This window comes from Amphiura filiformis, chromosome 20 (genome assembly GCF_039555335.1).
Source record: "Amphiura filiformis chromosome 20, Afil_fr2py, whole genome shotgun sequence".
Classification (NCBI taxonomy): domain Eukaryota; kingdom Metazoa; phylum Echinodermata; class Ophiuroidea; order Amphilepidida; family Amphiuridae; genus Amphiura; species Amphiura filiformis.
The window spans coordinates 41,925,448-41,941,307 of record NC_092647.1 but is presented as its reverse complement, the minus strand read 5'-3'; the positions used below and the strand labels follow the sequence as shown (position 1 = coordinate 41,941,307).

Genomic DNA, 15,860 nt, shown 5'->3' with positions numbered 1-15,860 from the left:
CAGTAGAGGCGCGTAGCGCCGAGGCCAGTCAGAACTCAGATTGCTTGTACATGGTATAGTCAGACCTCATAATTACTTGTGCTATTGGGCATTGGCAGAGGCTATATACTAGAGCTATTTCCAATCCGTCCCGGTATTGACTCTAACGGAAATAAACAAACCAGAGATGCTCTTTATTTGGTTATCCAGGGTTGTCAAATCCGGACAAATCATCGTTCCGCACAAGCACACCCCGTATAAACCAGATGGCACCAACTGTCATGAAAATATATTTATTTGTAATGTAATTTCTACGGATTATTATGGCTCCATTAAGCCAGTGATTAATAGAACACACATCATTATTTTAGTACTATCTTCCTTTTTTAAATTCAGAAATTATGAATTTAGAAGTCAGTGATTCATGAGACGTTGTCTTGTAAATTATCATAAACGATTTCAACTTATAATGTGAATCATTAAAATGAAATGACTAAATTAACACGATGAAGGTTGTGTTAGCAATGATATCATGATTGAGGCTATAGAACATGATATCAAAGATTGCTTTGGAAAGTAAGCAGTTTTGGGAGAAAATTACTTACGATTATTTGAACATAAAACAGTCAGGGTTTCCACAAGGTTCAATAATTGGTCACCAGACGGGATAGAACTTGGTCAGTTCCCTCGGATCGCGATGTCCAACAGTAGAGGCGCGTAGCGCAGACATCGAGGCGCGTAGCAGTCTCTTACACGACCTTCAGTTTGTTGTATTGAATGATTTTAATGATCTTAAAGTCCCATATTTATAGGTTGGGGTAAGAGGTTAAAATTTGATTCTTGGGTGTGTAAGAATCAACTTCCTATATATATTCCTAGAGCCTGCTGCCCAGTCAGAACTCAGATTGCTTGTACATGGTATAGTCAGACCTCATAATTACTTGTGCTATTGGGCATTGGCAGAGGCTCTATACTAGAGCTACAGACGGGATGGAAAGTACACATATTCTACTATCTTGTGGATCGATATCTATATACATTGTATTGGTAGATACGAACGCACAATGCTGCATAAGAATTTAGATTCCACATCACCATGATCACCAAATAGAGATCTGGTCGAGCGAAATCGGTACCGTATTATTACCGGTTGTGCCTTTAAGATGGGCTCCCGGGATGGGCTTAAAAAATGAGTTCAGATTATAATGAGCAGATATCTGCATGATTTTTAGAGAATAAAAGATAGGATTTTGTCATTTGTCTATCCAATATCGTGTCAAGATGCATGAGCTGAACAAGATTTTGAGTATTGTTTACCGACGCAGTCGGTATCCACTAGGATAAAAATATTGGCCAGCCCATCCATTATGACACGATATTGATAGGCAAAAGACAAAATCTATCTTTATTCTCATTCTTATTCAGTTTTAATGTAGGCCTAATTTTGCGAGGAAAACTGCCTTTTTTCAGACAAAAATAAAGTTACTTTTGTGAGGACATCCCCGTTGTTTTAAATGAACGAAACCATCACGAACATCTAAGCCGCCGAATCGCGTTCTTAGTTCTCGCACGTGTATTGCGCGAACGCATTATCGCGCGATCATTGAGGAGCAACAAGCGTGCCGCCGTTGCGTGGCGGCGCGTGCCCTAACTAATATCACTATTAACTATTGTGAGATATTATACACCAGAAAACCAATCAAATTACGTGAATTCTTTACAAGACGCACCCACTGAATAAGAATGGCTAATATTTGTATATTTAATGATTTACTGTATTCAATCCTGGAAGTCTACCAGATCAAGTAATTTGTAATGATTTTAAGCACCCTATTCTGCTTTCTGTCTAGAAACTCTGGCATGATTTTGCACAGAGAGTACATGTACGTACGCGAGTCCCAGACAATACAGACTTCAACTTCAAGATCCACCCGTAAAAATAATGATGGTCAACCTATTGGTCAACCTAAGTAAGAGAACTTCTATCATCATAGCTAAGTCGTTCATGTAAAACTGTAAAAATAAAGAACATTTTTCTTAGTGCGCGTTTAGTACACATCTCTAAGGGAAGGGGTATGAACGTTTGGACAGTATTTATTGTGGGACATTAGAGCACATCAGACATATCGAATCGCATTCTGAATACGAAGAATGTCCTTCTGATATCAAATAATTTTGATTTTTGAAATTCGCAATGTAATACACATTTTATGGCAAATCATTAAAATTGATATTTTGATATTTAACAGTACTTGAAGTAAACTTTATAAATCTGATACTTAACGTGTATGTAGGTGGGATGAAATGCCGACGATCAATTGAAAATTTTGACCTTTCGATATGGATTTTTTTTCCAAAACACCAAAAAAAATTAGGTCTTTTGGGGAAAAAAATCCATATCTTCAATATGAAAGGTCAACATTTTCAATTGATCGTCGGCTTTTCCTCCCAGCTACATACACTTTAAGAATATATCATTAGATTTATAAAATTTACTTCTAGGACTGTTATATATCAAAAATTTGAAAAATATCAAATTTTTATAATTTGTCATAAATTTTTTTATTATATCGTGATTTTCAAAAAATGAAAATTATTTGATATCAGAAAGACATTCTTCGTATTCAGAATGCAATTCGATACGTCTGTGGTGCTCTCATGTCCCATAAAAAATACTGTCGAAACGCTCTAAACGCTCATTTCAGATCCCTTAATTGACGATTGAAAATTGTAACTAAGCAAAGCATACTATGCTTCATTCACGCAACAACATACATAACCCGCTTACGTGTTCCATCGTCAATATGATTTTAACTTAACATTATATAGTCACACAGTTAATGTAGTGGTAACATTTTTCATGCATTATCTGTCCAAAGTATTGAACTGATTACCCCTGATAAATCATGTATGGTTAAACCACAGACCCTAGAAAGACTAGGGACAGTCTACTGAGGCTATGACTAGTCTAGTCTGGTGTTGAAGACTTCCATCGCTGGGCAACGAGTGACTGAATTTTGACCAAGGAGAGCGCGCCTCAATGGTTTCAAACTAATCGCTAGTCGCTCAGGGAAATGAGGCTTAACACATTAAACATCAGCTCTAATCATGCTAACGATAATTGCCGGATACAACATTATCCATGTCATTCATGTATTATGAATGTGTTCTTTAACAACATGATTATGGAGTCATTCCTATGTGTCACGCGTTCGAAGATGGATCACGCGGTGGATCACATGACCGTCAGACAAAGTAGCGCTTTGTTAGCATCACTATTAATTACAAGCGGGAAGACAGGTCCATGGACCCTATGGTTCAGGGCCCCGATAAAAAAACACCGAAAATGAAATATATAAATTTATAAAGCACTCCTGGCCGGCACTGCACCTTGTCCATAGGACATGATGCTCTTGCATACACCCCTGAGTATTTAATCAACAATATTAGTGAGGATCCCCTGGACTAGTCACACCACAATTAACAGTATTGCATAGAGCTGGCAGGCAACGGATGCTCCTGAGGAAGATCCGGAAACTGCAACTTGATTTCCTGGGCTACTGTATGAGGAAAGATGATCTTGAGTGTTTGTTTCTTACGGGGAAGATTAATGGAAGGAGAGACAGAGGGCGCCAGAGGACAACATATCTTTAGAGTATCGCAGCCTGGACGGGTGTGGATAACATCAAGCTGTTGAGATTGGCAAAGAACAGAATGGATTGGCATTCCATGGTCGCCCACGTCACTGGATATGGCACATAGAGAGAGAGAGATTAGTGATTTATATTTGAGCTATGCCAAACCCATAATGCCTCTGTTCACAGATTGTCGCTGACCACCGTTGTCCTTATAAAGTACCCCATAAACCATTTACAAATAAGCATTCGTGGACTTCCAACTAAGATTAAGAAGCGCATCCCAGGATTGGATCCACGCATTTAAGCAGTGCCATAGGCACTGCTTAAATGCTTCAGGTACATAGCCTCCTTTTTGCCTCCTCTAAAGATGCTTTGAATGGTCTAAAATGAATTGTCTAAAATAAACATCAGTATGAACAAGAATGACACGGAACTGGAAAAAGGAATCCAATTATACACATGATTCCGTATATTTAACTTCGATTGTTTAACTTCCAATATACATATATAGAAAAGTAATGCATTAGAATACTTTGATAACAGCATAACATGGATGACAAGAAAAGAACATTTCCGTGTGCTCTCATTCAAGAGTTGCCATGACAGCAAATTCAGCAATGCATATATATGAGGTTTTAATTTTGTTGTTTTATTCTTTGCATTCGTTTTAAGGATGTGAGATGTGTGCTTCTTTAAAACCAAAAGGTTAGGATCGGTAGGCATGGTTGGGAAGTGTCCGTTATGATGACATAAAAACAGCGCGAAGCGTCCTTAGGGACTTAACACCTAAATACAAATGAAAACTGATTAGTCTGTAATATACATGATAATATCTACGGATGCGCCTTGAGATGATTGACCAAATTATTAATTACGAGGATTAGTCTTTGATGGGAATAAAATACCCTTGACACTTAATATAAAAATAAAGCAATACACTTTCTATTTTCTTTTAAACCCTACTGTATGTCAAGGTAATACAGATCCACAACTCGTATCCGGAGTAGACACGCAGTGGACACTATAATTATCATAATTCTACTTTTAAATTTTTGTTAATTATTTCATTATGCAGATGTTCTTCTTGGTTTTAAAGAGTCTCTTTTTATTTAAGGAATATACCTTGAGGAGGAAATATCTAGGTGAGCAATATTTGTGTAATATGTGGGTTCAACAGATAATTAATTCGGAACGGAACATATTCTGCGCCAACTGATGTATAACGGAACACAGCTTATTGCAGGGGAATTAAGGAATTGATTTGTAAGGTCATCTACAGGCTTAGAAGAGTAGGCAATGTGAAGGATAATGGATTATGGAGGCTAAACTACGAAGAGAGGAGAGAAGGAACTATTTATAGCAGACAAGACAAATGTGAGGGAAAAAGATGAAGATGACGAAGGAGAAGAAAGAATAAGAAGACGTAGAAGAAGACGTAGAGGAAGAAAGAAGAAGAAGGAGGAGGAGCAGAGAGAATAAGAAAAGACGTAGAAGAACAATAAAGAAGACGTATGTAATAGACGAAGAGGATAAGTAAGAAGAAGGTGAAGAAGAAGAAGACTTTTGAAAAAAAGAAGGAGGAAAGAAAAAGTATGGTTTGAGTGGCTGTACGAATCACGTGTCGTTTTAGCTATAGCTCTGGTGCATTAACTCAAGTGTGTTTTGATTATAAAACGGGCCCACAAGTGCATTACGTGTACGGCAAGGTATATTAATAAGGCTTTAGAAGCTTTTAAGCTTCTGAAGCTTTTTAACTGTTAAGCTTAACTGTTAAGTTAACTGTTAAGCTTTTTAACTGTTATTAAAATAAATGTTTTTAACTGTCAAGTTAACTGTTAAGCTTTTTAACTGTTATTAAAATAATAGTTGGCACATATTATGAGTTTGTGTACTTTTAAACAACCATTAACAAAACATCTAACTTTTTCTCTATTTCAGCTTATGACAGACGATGATTCTGTATCTGGTTTTAGTAAATGTTAAACAACATCAATCGGTAATAACTCGAAGACGACAGCAACCACTAAAAATATTCTCATATTGTTTACTTTCATTTTACATAACCCTAGCACTTTTAACTCTCTGATTAAAAATCTGTTGACATTATTATCTGTCTGATGAATTTTACATTAGCACTTTTAATTCTGCGTCGAAATTGTAAACATTGTCCAGTTTATTTAAGATTTCCGGTTTTGGATTCGATATAGCAATTGTATAAATACAACAAGAAGGCAGATCAATATATTACCATGCTTAACAAGTGTTTTGAATGTTATACTTAGAATTTAATGGGGAGCATAATTATCATTTTATAATCGTTAATGTAGATGGTCGTTATGATCACGATAGCTGCAGAAAAAAATGTATGTTAACTCTTTCCACGCGGGTGTCGACCGTAGACGACAATATTTTTTTTAAATCAAAATTCAACAATTTCAGAGTTGCAAATTTTCATGACCATATTTGGAATCAGCATGAAAAATGCATTAACATGAGTACAAACAAGCCTTGTATTGGTTCAGTGGTTCCTAAGATAGCTCTTGCAAAACTTCGGGTTTTATGTTGAAGGTGGCTAGCGCGCAGAGCATTAAATGCAATCAGTCCTGCGTCATTGCGTTAATTGCGTTTTGTTGCTACACTGAAAAAAATCTACATGTATAATGGGCTCTTCCATTTGAAATCCACACACCCCATGTGGCAGTTTTAGCTATAGTCTTCTATAAAGGGAGTGTGGGATTAAAATAGAATAATTGGGTAACTTCCATTTCAAATACTCACTTCAGTTGTGAAAGATACATCCAATAAGCCATATACAAGAGAGAGTACGGGTTTCCAAATAATAACCTATTCCATTTAAAAAACATACTCCCTCTGTGGAGACTCTTCCTAAGTATGTCACAGGGGTGTGACATATTTCAAATGGAATAGCACAATTTCCATCTTGTCATACGGGACATAACCACTAATTGCTTGTTTCTGCAAGAAACGGGCAAATATTTGTCTAACTTAACTTGATTCTTCAGGCTCGCTGTGAAAGCAAACAAAAAAACCAACAAAACTTGGGCTATCGTTTAAAGGACAGGTCCTAAATATTCCCAACATTAAAGTCACTCTCTCTATTTCATGTCATATGCTTTGGGTGTACCCCCATGGATTCGATACTATTTATTATGCCAGCTATGATTTGTGTCTCATCAATTGTCCAGTGTAAACCAAAATAAGCAATGCTCCACACTATTGCGCTATAACGTAATAATAATTACGAGCGCGCCCTTGCAAAATTGGCTATTCAAGACATAAACCAAAATGGATTTTTGGCTTAAAATCATACAAACATGATATAGTTCTACCAGGCTAAATGTGAATAAGTTACTATTCTAATCTAAACTTCAATAAACCCCTACCCGAAATTTGCCCGACCACGTACCCTAGCCCAGACTTTTCCGTATTCCATTTGCTCATACTCTCTAGCTTATACATAAACTCCGATTTGTTATTGACTTGAACAATTAATAGATTTTGCACATCCGATCTTCAGTGATCGTACTCCTTCTGCCTTACCAGTTTCTACTCAGGGCAGAGTCGGGGTTTTGCCGTCAATAAACAGGTAGATCCCCAAATCAGAATTGTTCAATTAGTGAACACATTAAAATAATAATATTTTGCAGTATAATGGTATGTGGTAACAGTTACAATAAAATTCTGTAAAATTAAACTGTTCATGAGCTTTACAATTTACTATCAGTTCTTAACGATATTTTTATACTTTTATACTGTAAAAGTATGGAAGTGCAATTCGCAAATCTGTAAAACTGTAAAATATACAATAGCATTTGATGGAAGATGTGCTGTTATCACAGAATTAAAGTCCCCTGTTATTCACATCTTTCTGTCAAATTCCCAATTTTAAGAGTCGTTTTGCATCCCAATTGATGGTGAATCTGATTTGTCTACAAATAATTTTAAACTGTATTCACAATTGTATGATTACTACAATATGAATATGTATCTGATTTCCCATTAAAATATTCAGTCAAATCTATTTCCATCTTAACTAAGTTACATTTATATAACAGGCATCAAATGTCTACATTATATTCATATTAGATTCATCAAGTTTTTTTAAAGTTTAAAAAAAATCTTTGTGAAGGTTTCATAGCAGCAGTGTAAAAAAGAACACCCTTTTTAAGTACAGGTCTTGAGGATCTTGATAAAATTATGTCAAAATATGGATATATCATTTTGGATTTGACCCCAACACAGGAATTTGCAAGACTTATGAAACTCGTATAGCAATGTTTGCATAGTATTTTTGTGGGACATGAGAGCCCATCAGACACACCAAATTGCATTCTGAATACGAGGAATGTCCTTCTGATATCAAATAATTTAGATTTTGTGAAATTCGTGATATAATACAAATTTTATGGGAGATTATTAAAATTGATAACACCAAAACGCCTGAAAAATACGAAGATATGTATGTTATTATTAACACAAAGCGTGCTTTATGCTTTTAACACATTCGTGTGTTAATAATGAACATTAACATCTTTGTATTTTTCACGCTTTTAGGTGTTTTAAATGATTAATATTTCATACAATCACTGTAAACGCCTTGGGCCATAACGTTTTCAAGTGTTTATTAACAAGTGTTCCTCTGCTTTTTTTTTAAAGTGCAATGTTTCTGTATATTATATTATTAAAGGTGAACCTCATTGAAAATAAAGTTATATATCAATGGAAAGCTTATGATGTCAGGAAGCAGAAAAGAATATTTTTATTTGCATAGCGTACCAGGCTAGACATAATCTCCACGCAAAGATTGGATATTGGCACCCCCCTAAATTACAAAACGAAATCGTTCAAATTGGGCGCTTTCGTTGATGACGTCAGCTCAGGGACACACAGTTACTTCCGGGTTTGATTGTAAACACAATGTCCGTGTATTACTGTGGCATGCATCGGGCCAATTCAGTCATTGTCAACTTTACATGAAAAATATCTTCAATAAAATAAGAATTACATGAAGGAAATATCATGATCAAATCAAGAATGAAGTTCCTGAATAAAGTGTGAGGATTTAAAAATGGGAAAAGTGCTGGCCGGGGTGATTTGGGATAGGCCAAGCCATCCACGATATGCATAGGGAATATTACAGTAAAGCACGAAGAGCGAAGATTCGCCGAATGAAAACAGATTGCAAAAAATAACTGCTAGTGCTACCAGTTCAGATCGTCACACCAAGTTGAGATGAACACAATGAGAAAATGAAGGAATAGAATAAGGTACATGTACAGGATTTTTTAATTATTTCTTAGCTTGGTCATGGCCGGTCATGTATGATAGGCGAACTTGTATAGATACATACGGGATGAGCTCAGTGACTGCAGACTGACTGAGTCTCACTACGCCGAGTGTCCAGTATCCGCGACTGTACTGTACTTGCAGACAAAATGACCGATTTGATATTCACATTCTGATATTTCCAACTTATTGCTACTTCATCAGCAAAATTGATTCCTGTAAATGTTCCAAATATAAGGGAACGATTGATCAAATCTGCTGAAACACCCCATGAAACCACAGATATATGGAACACACAACGCAAGTGCTGCCGGCGGACGAAGCCCCGAAGCGAGTCGCTGTGTTTGTGCATATCCGTCCCTACAATTTCTTCAGCAATTTACGCATCGTGTTCGGTAATCCATAAAACATGAATGTTTCACTTTTTCAGTACCGTACACTGATTGTACTATCATTAAAGAATCGTGACACAAGTGACAATGTTTTAATTTTATTCAGATTTCCATTTAATAACGGTCTACTAAGCCTAAATTGTATTTATTTTATCATAAAGTATCTGCCCGAGTATCTGTTTCTTTCAATCGTGATTGTGTGGAAAGAATGTATTACCGCAATGCGCTAAATATGAAAACCTTTATATGGGCTGGATTTGACGAAATCGGCGGTTCTTTATTAATTTTTTGATTACTGCAAGACGATATTTTTTAAAATCAGATATTTTAAAATGAATCAAGAATACGGAATGTCACAAACAAGTATTTAATTTGTTATTCGATCATGTTTATTCAGTCCATGACATGAACGGTACTCGATAGCAGCAAGCATTTGCGCATGGGATTGATCCCAGCGCGAAATTCAAACTCAATTACCCAGTTATACCCAGCCAGTTATGACTGATTTTGTCAAAAATTTACGGAAAATTTATGTGTTGACAATAATTCTATTATTTCTAATATATATAGAAGGAACCAGGAACTTGAAGATTCCTCTAATTTCAAGCTTTATCATGTTTATTGTGAAAATCAGACTTGCCGGGCAGCTTGCAAAGTACAGGAAGCAAGTCTTGTTTACGTGTTTCCGAGTAGGATCACGTGACTGCGAACCCTGAGCTTACGTCACGAGCATTCCCAAGGTCATAGACGATTGATTTGGGTGCTTTTTGGGCGCCTTAAAAAAGACCAAATATTCATTCATTTTTTTCATTTTTTATCTTTATTGGCCATCAAAAAAATCGGAAAAAATAATTTTTACTATCCTGACATCATAAGCTTTTCATTGATATATAACTTTATTTTCAATGAGGTTCACCTTTAAGGCAAGACGAAAACCAAACATGCAAAAAGGATGGCACCACCTTCAGTTATTTATGGGTTTTAAGCATTTAAGAAAATATAGAAATACAGTTTATCTTCTGCAGCATCTCATAGAAGTATAATTTTGTTTTAATGCTGTTATTTGTAGGCAATCCACAAATGTGAATATTCACTCTTTTACATATTATTGTTTTAACTGCAGTGCTTCGATTTCTTAGTCCGAGTCAACTGAATTTTGATGGCTGTTTAATATTCAGTTATTCACACTATACTGTTACTTAACATCCTCCTGCACCCTCCAAACCAAAGACATCTAAGTATGGAATAAAACTAAATATTTTAGCCTTTAGGTATCAAAGATTTCGGTTGGCAACTGATTTCTATTCACGAAACCTTAATGAGGATGAGGACAGGACCGTTTACCTTTTTGATCCTACGTGATGAAAATTACTTTTTTTTTTTTCTAATAATTTGTAGAATAAAATGTTTACTTTTGTTTTATTTCTAATTAAAATGAGTGGATTTTTTTTCTCGGAATCCTTAAAGCCATCACTTGAAATTTTGTAGAATAAAACTTTTACTTTTGTTTTATTTCTAATTAAAACGAGTGGATTTTTTCTTGGAATCCTCAAACCTATTACTTGAACATTTGTCGAATAAAACTTTTACTTGTAAAATCAGATGTGTAAGTGAGAATATCACTGACCAGTTGTAGCCCTACAATGTAGGGCATATTGGGTGGTGTTGGAAAAATCAGGCCCTAATTGTAAGCCTATATCTCTGTGCTCATGCTCAAGATGAAATTTACATCTAACTCATGTTACTCTCTGACCATTTTCCAGGAAAATGATGATTCTCAATGTGCAACTTTGCCTTCTGGCACGTTCGTGCAGTGAGATTAAAAATCCATGCAGCAACAATTAAAAATCCGTGCTTAAAATATTTAGTAGAGATGCTAATAGTATAGCCTTTCTTACGGTCACTTGTGCAAATACGTTAATTTTGTAAAAATTTTCGTGGGCTCTTGAGCACATTCAACACTTTAATAGCATCCCTTTTATTGAAAACTTCATTTCATTTCCGGTCCCTCCATCCGCAACGCTTTGGTAACGACAGCATTTACGTCCGTCCGGAAACTTTACCGGCGTGCAGTAACTTTTCCCCACTAAAAATGTAAAATATCTCATGATGTTTTGTGTTGGATTGATTTGATGTGTAGTGTGTGTGTGTTTGTTGGTTTGGTGTTTGTTACATGAAGCGTTTACAACAGCAGTCAACCATTCCAGTGGGCACATCTGATGTTGAAATCACGTTGAAATCACGTCGAAATCAGGTTGAAATCACGTTGTATTTGGAAATGGACTTCAACCTTTTTAACGATTTCAACTAACCTCTCGGTTGGAATCAGGTTAAAATCAGGTTAGGTTGAAACTTCGACGTTGTATCAACGTTGATTCAACATGTTCAACGTCGAAATCCTAACATGTGCCCACTGGGATTGCATGACTCGATCAGGCGATCACACTATGATTTGAGTATAGTTTTAGGCAGTTAAAATTAAACGTATTGCTACCGTCTAGCGCGTATTATATATTTTCCACAACTTTCTATGCACACGCTTGACGTCGCGCTCGTATACGTGATGGTTAATGCATAAAAGGAACCTAATTGCAATAGATAATAATTCAAATCAAAGGCGTGATTTTAAATGTATAGTCTGTATATCTACCTCGAGTCACCGGCACTATAGCTTTGAAGTTCAGCGTGTGCTGCGTTGGCTTAGTGTAGTGTAGTGTAGTGTAGCGTAGTGTAGTGTAGTGTAGTGTAGTGTAGTGTAGTGTAGTGTAGTGTAGTGTAGTGTACATAATGCGGTATGTACACGCACCAAGTAACGCTAAGCTAACGCAGAACACGCTGAACTTCAAAGCTAGTGCCGGTCGAGGTAGATATACAGATTATAATAGCATCTTGCGTATTTCACAATTTGCAAGAAATTTATTCAACACATTTCTTGGGGTCCGCCATTGTTAACACACGTATTTCGTCTAGATTAAATTTAACCAACTGTGAACAGAATCAAATTTGTTTCTCACAAGCAGATTTGGTAAGAATTATCAAAATCTTTACCATTATGTTCTGCGTGAAAGGTTCATATGTAGCTTTAGCGAAGACAACATTGATTCTGATGTTACTAATTAGTTTTGCGACAATCGATTCAAAGTTCCCTTTGAAATAGTTTTGATTAAATATTGTATGAACCAGTTTTCCGTAGTTTTCCACAAATCAAAACCGGAATTCGCCATCGTAGTGTGACGTCAAAACGCTATCTATATTCTCTGTATTCGGAACCTCGATCAAACTGATCACAACGCAAAGTGAATGGGTTGCTATTAAGCCGGGCTATCAAGCTGTATCAGGTGTGCAAACCACGCGCGAACCAGTAGCTAATGTATGACGTTTTCACTACGACGGTGAATTCTCTAATTCGTAAATCACATGTGGTATGAACTGTTTTACTTACCACAAATCAAAAATGGAATTCTCTTATTCGTAAACCACATATGTGTTCTCCTTGTTGTCCGTCGTATCATTTGATATCTGTTGACAGAAATCACAGCTAATGTCAAAACAGACGCCAAACCATACGTTGAAGTAGTGAAGCCATTAACTTGGCAAAGAACTTCGCCAAATATCCATTTTCCACCACTTTTAAACGTTAGTAAAATGAAAGGACCATTTGCAGCGACGTTGAACAAGCCACAAAAGGCTAGATTTAACACAAGTTTATTTGGTACAGAACGAAGTTTTTCATCACTGAATAGTACCCAACAGAGACATATATTGCCAATTAGTGCTGCGGTTATAATTGCTGACATTAACACAATTTCTACTAATGTCGCCAATACGACCACATCTTCTACCGCCTCTTCAATAGTATTATTTTGCGACAATTCAAAGTTAAAATTTGAATTTCCAGTACACCCGTTCATGATGCTGGTTGATATATGTCCACCATTTGTTTCCATCAGTCTAACATAACGGCAACTACTGTAGACTAAAAATTTATCATATTATGCGGAAATCCTGAATCAGTATACACATTTGAAGCGCTTCATTTGAAGGTAAGGTTTGATTATCCGTGACAGTACTGCTTCTGCACACTCGATGTATTATACTTCGACCATCCTGACGACACTGCTTAGCTTAAGTGATAGGTGGCTTACGTACTGTATACTCGGGCCTGCTTACATCATAATATTATTCAACATGTGCAATTCACTTAGCCAATAGCCATATCGGATAGTTTGTCACAAGGGAACGTATATTATGCTAAATTTGTCCTAGTTAAACGTCCCAAGATGGAATAAAAAGAAAAAACTGATAACCACAATTCACGCGGAGGAACATTTTTGTTGATTTTGTACACGGCCTAATACACGTGCTGTATTTTCCGCACGATGGTCCCAAGATGGAATTAAGACATCTAAAATAAACATAACGATAATTCACGCGGAGGAACATTCTTTATTTTGCGGATTTTTTTTTTCAGTTTTGAACAAACAACACGGCTTAACACACGTGCTGATCAAGCAAAGATAAAAGTAAGAGCAGTAATGGAATGACATTTGAAAAAAAAAGATATAATGATAAAGATCGTAACTCTTCGCTCACGCTTCATTTTTAAAATGTATGCACTTCGATTCGGTGTATTTATGAAATTGAAATTTGAAGATGTTTACCTGCAATACGGAAAACTGAACTTGAGGTACTGATTGGACGATCTTAAAAGTGCTTGCACCCAGTGGCGGCGCTACGGGGGGGGTGGAGGAAAATGCCCCACACAGAAACTCTGCCCTCCCCCATTTTTCCCCCAGAAAAATTGAAAAGAGGGGTGAAAAGAAACTTTTTAGCCAAAATTAGGTGAAAATGCCCCCAGTCGGAGGCTCTGCCCCTCTTGCCCCCCAGAAAAAAACATTCTGGCGCCGCCACTGCTTGCACCTGCTTGTCCTCTCCTTTCATATGTGTTTTAAATTATAATGGTTTTTCATATCCTCTATGAGAGATTTTGTACCTATTCAAGATTTTATTATAATAAAATGTCAAAAATATAAAAATGTAAAAAATAAAATAAAATAAAATATGTAAAATAAGCGCTTACCTTCTGGCTAAAGGGGAAAACACATCAAATACCGGCTATGAAAACAGCAAAGTTGAAGTTGCTGTCAAATGTAGCGCACTTTTTATGTGGCAGAAATGATTTTGGTGTGCCGCAGGGTAAACAGGTGAGACGCGGCACAGTGTCTCTTCTGGTGCATGAGATCTTGGGCGCAATTCCCGGCGTCTCGGGCGTCCAATGTTTGGCGTATAATAATGTTATTCTTGTTTTAGCTTCTTAGTATTGGTAAGAAGGAAAAAACGATCAGATAATTATATTCAGTCAATGCTACTTAATTATGAAATTGATTCGATTCAAATCTAGATCACAAAATAAACTGAACATTTAATATAATCATTATTCTTTAACAGATAAACAACTGTGATAGAATGCGTTAAAAGTCGACGCAGCGTTTGTGATCACGTGTACCCATTTAAACTGGGACAAGTCAACATTATCAACTGCTGCATCTACATTTGGGATAGGTGTCTGAAACACGCTGATGGCCACGAGATGAAAACAACTGCGGGACGCCCCTGCAATTCGGATGCTCATGCTTTCAGAATGATATACTAATGATGTGACACAATACCGTATTAGATAACTGATGCATCAAAGATCTAAGCAGGGGCGTAGCCAGGGGGAGACGGGGGGAATTTTGGGAGAAAATGTGGACGGCAAAGAATAAAGTGTTCTTAAAATGACTAAAAATGGGACAAAAAAATGACAAATAGGACGAAATTTTTGGCTTTGCCCTCTCACTGTAAAGTCCTTGCTACTCTACTGGATCTGAGACGAAAAACTTAATGCGTATTTACAATGCGCTACTGGATCTGAGACGAAAATATCTTTGATGCGTATCTACAATGCGTACTATTATACCTAGGTCTTTTCCTTTGAGTCTAAGATCGTAATGATTGGTCCGATTAAATGACGTTTTCTATGATCTTTACCCGGAATCTTAATTGCGTTGGTAATTTAAGCCTTCAGTCGCTCCCATCCAGTACAAACCTGATATTGAATGCTATTCAAATAAACCGGCCAGATTTTTTTAATTTTCGTACGTCATATTTTATTTATTTATTTACATTGTGTAAGTCAACGAGATGAGTGTATATAAATGTTATATCAATAAAATAATATAGAGCCCTATATGCCTTAATATCATCTTTTTAAAAATAAATTCCGTTATTTATTTATGTTTTTTGCATATTTGCATATTTGCAATATTTACAGGGTGTCAAGAACTGTATTTTTGGGTACTTTAACAAATAAACCAAACATAACTAAATAACCGATGTGGTTGAGGAATATATCAACTATCACATACTTTTTGAATTTTGACAATTGATCGTTTTTGAAATACAAGAATTTTACGAAACTACTTCATTTTCAATCCGTTCAACGGAGTCAATGACAATTAGACGCCTCATGCATTGTACTGTGATGCGATGTGATCAGCACTCC

At 36.3% G+C, this 15,860-nt stretch overlaps 1 protein-coding gene across 1 annotated transcript in view; it reads right to left on the bottom strand.

Moving 5' to 3' along the window:
* LOC140143104 (uncharacterized) overlaps positions 1 to 13,428 on the bottom strand; it is a 34,327-nt gene extending 20,899 nt beyond the window's left edge. Inside the window, exon 1 of the mRNA XM_072165154.1 lies at positions 12,759 to 13,428. Within this exon, the coding sequence (XP_072021255.1) occupies positions 12,759 to 13,263 (505 nt within the window). The 5' untranslated portion in view covers positions 13,264 to 13,428. The remainder of the gene's footprint in view (positions 1 to 12,758) is intronic.
* Positions 13,429 to 15,860: the final 2,432 nt, after the last annotated feature.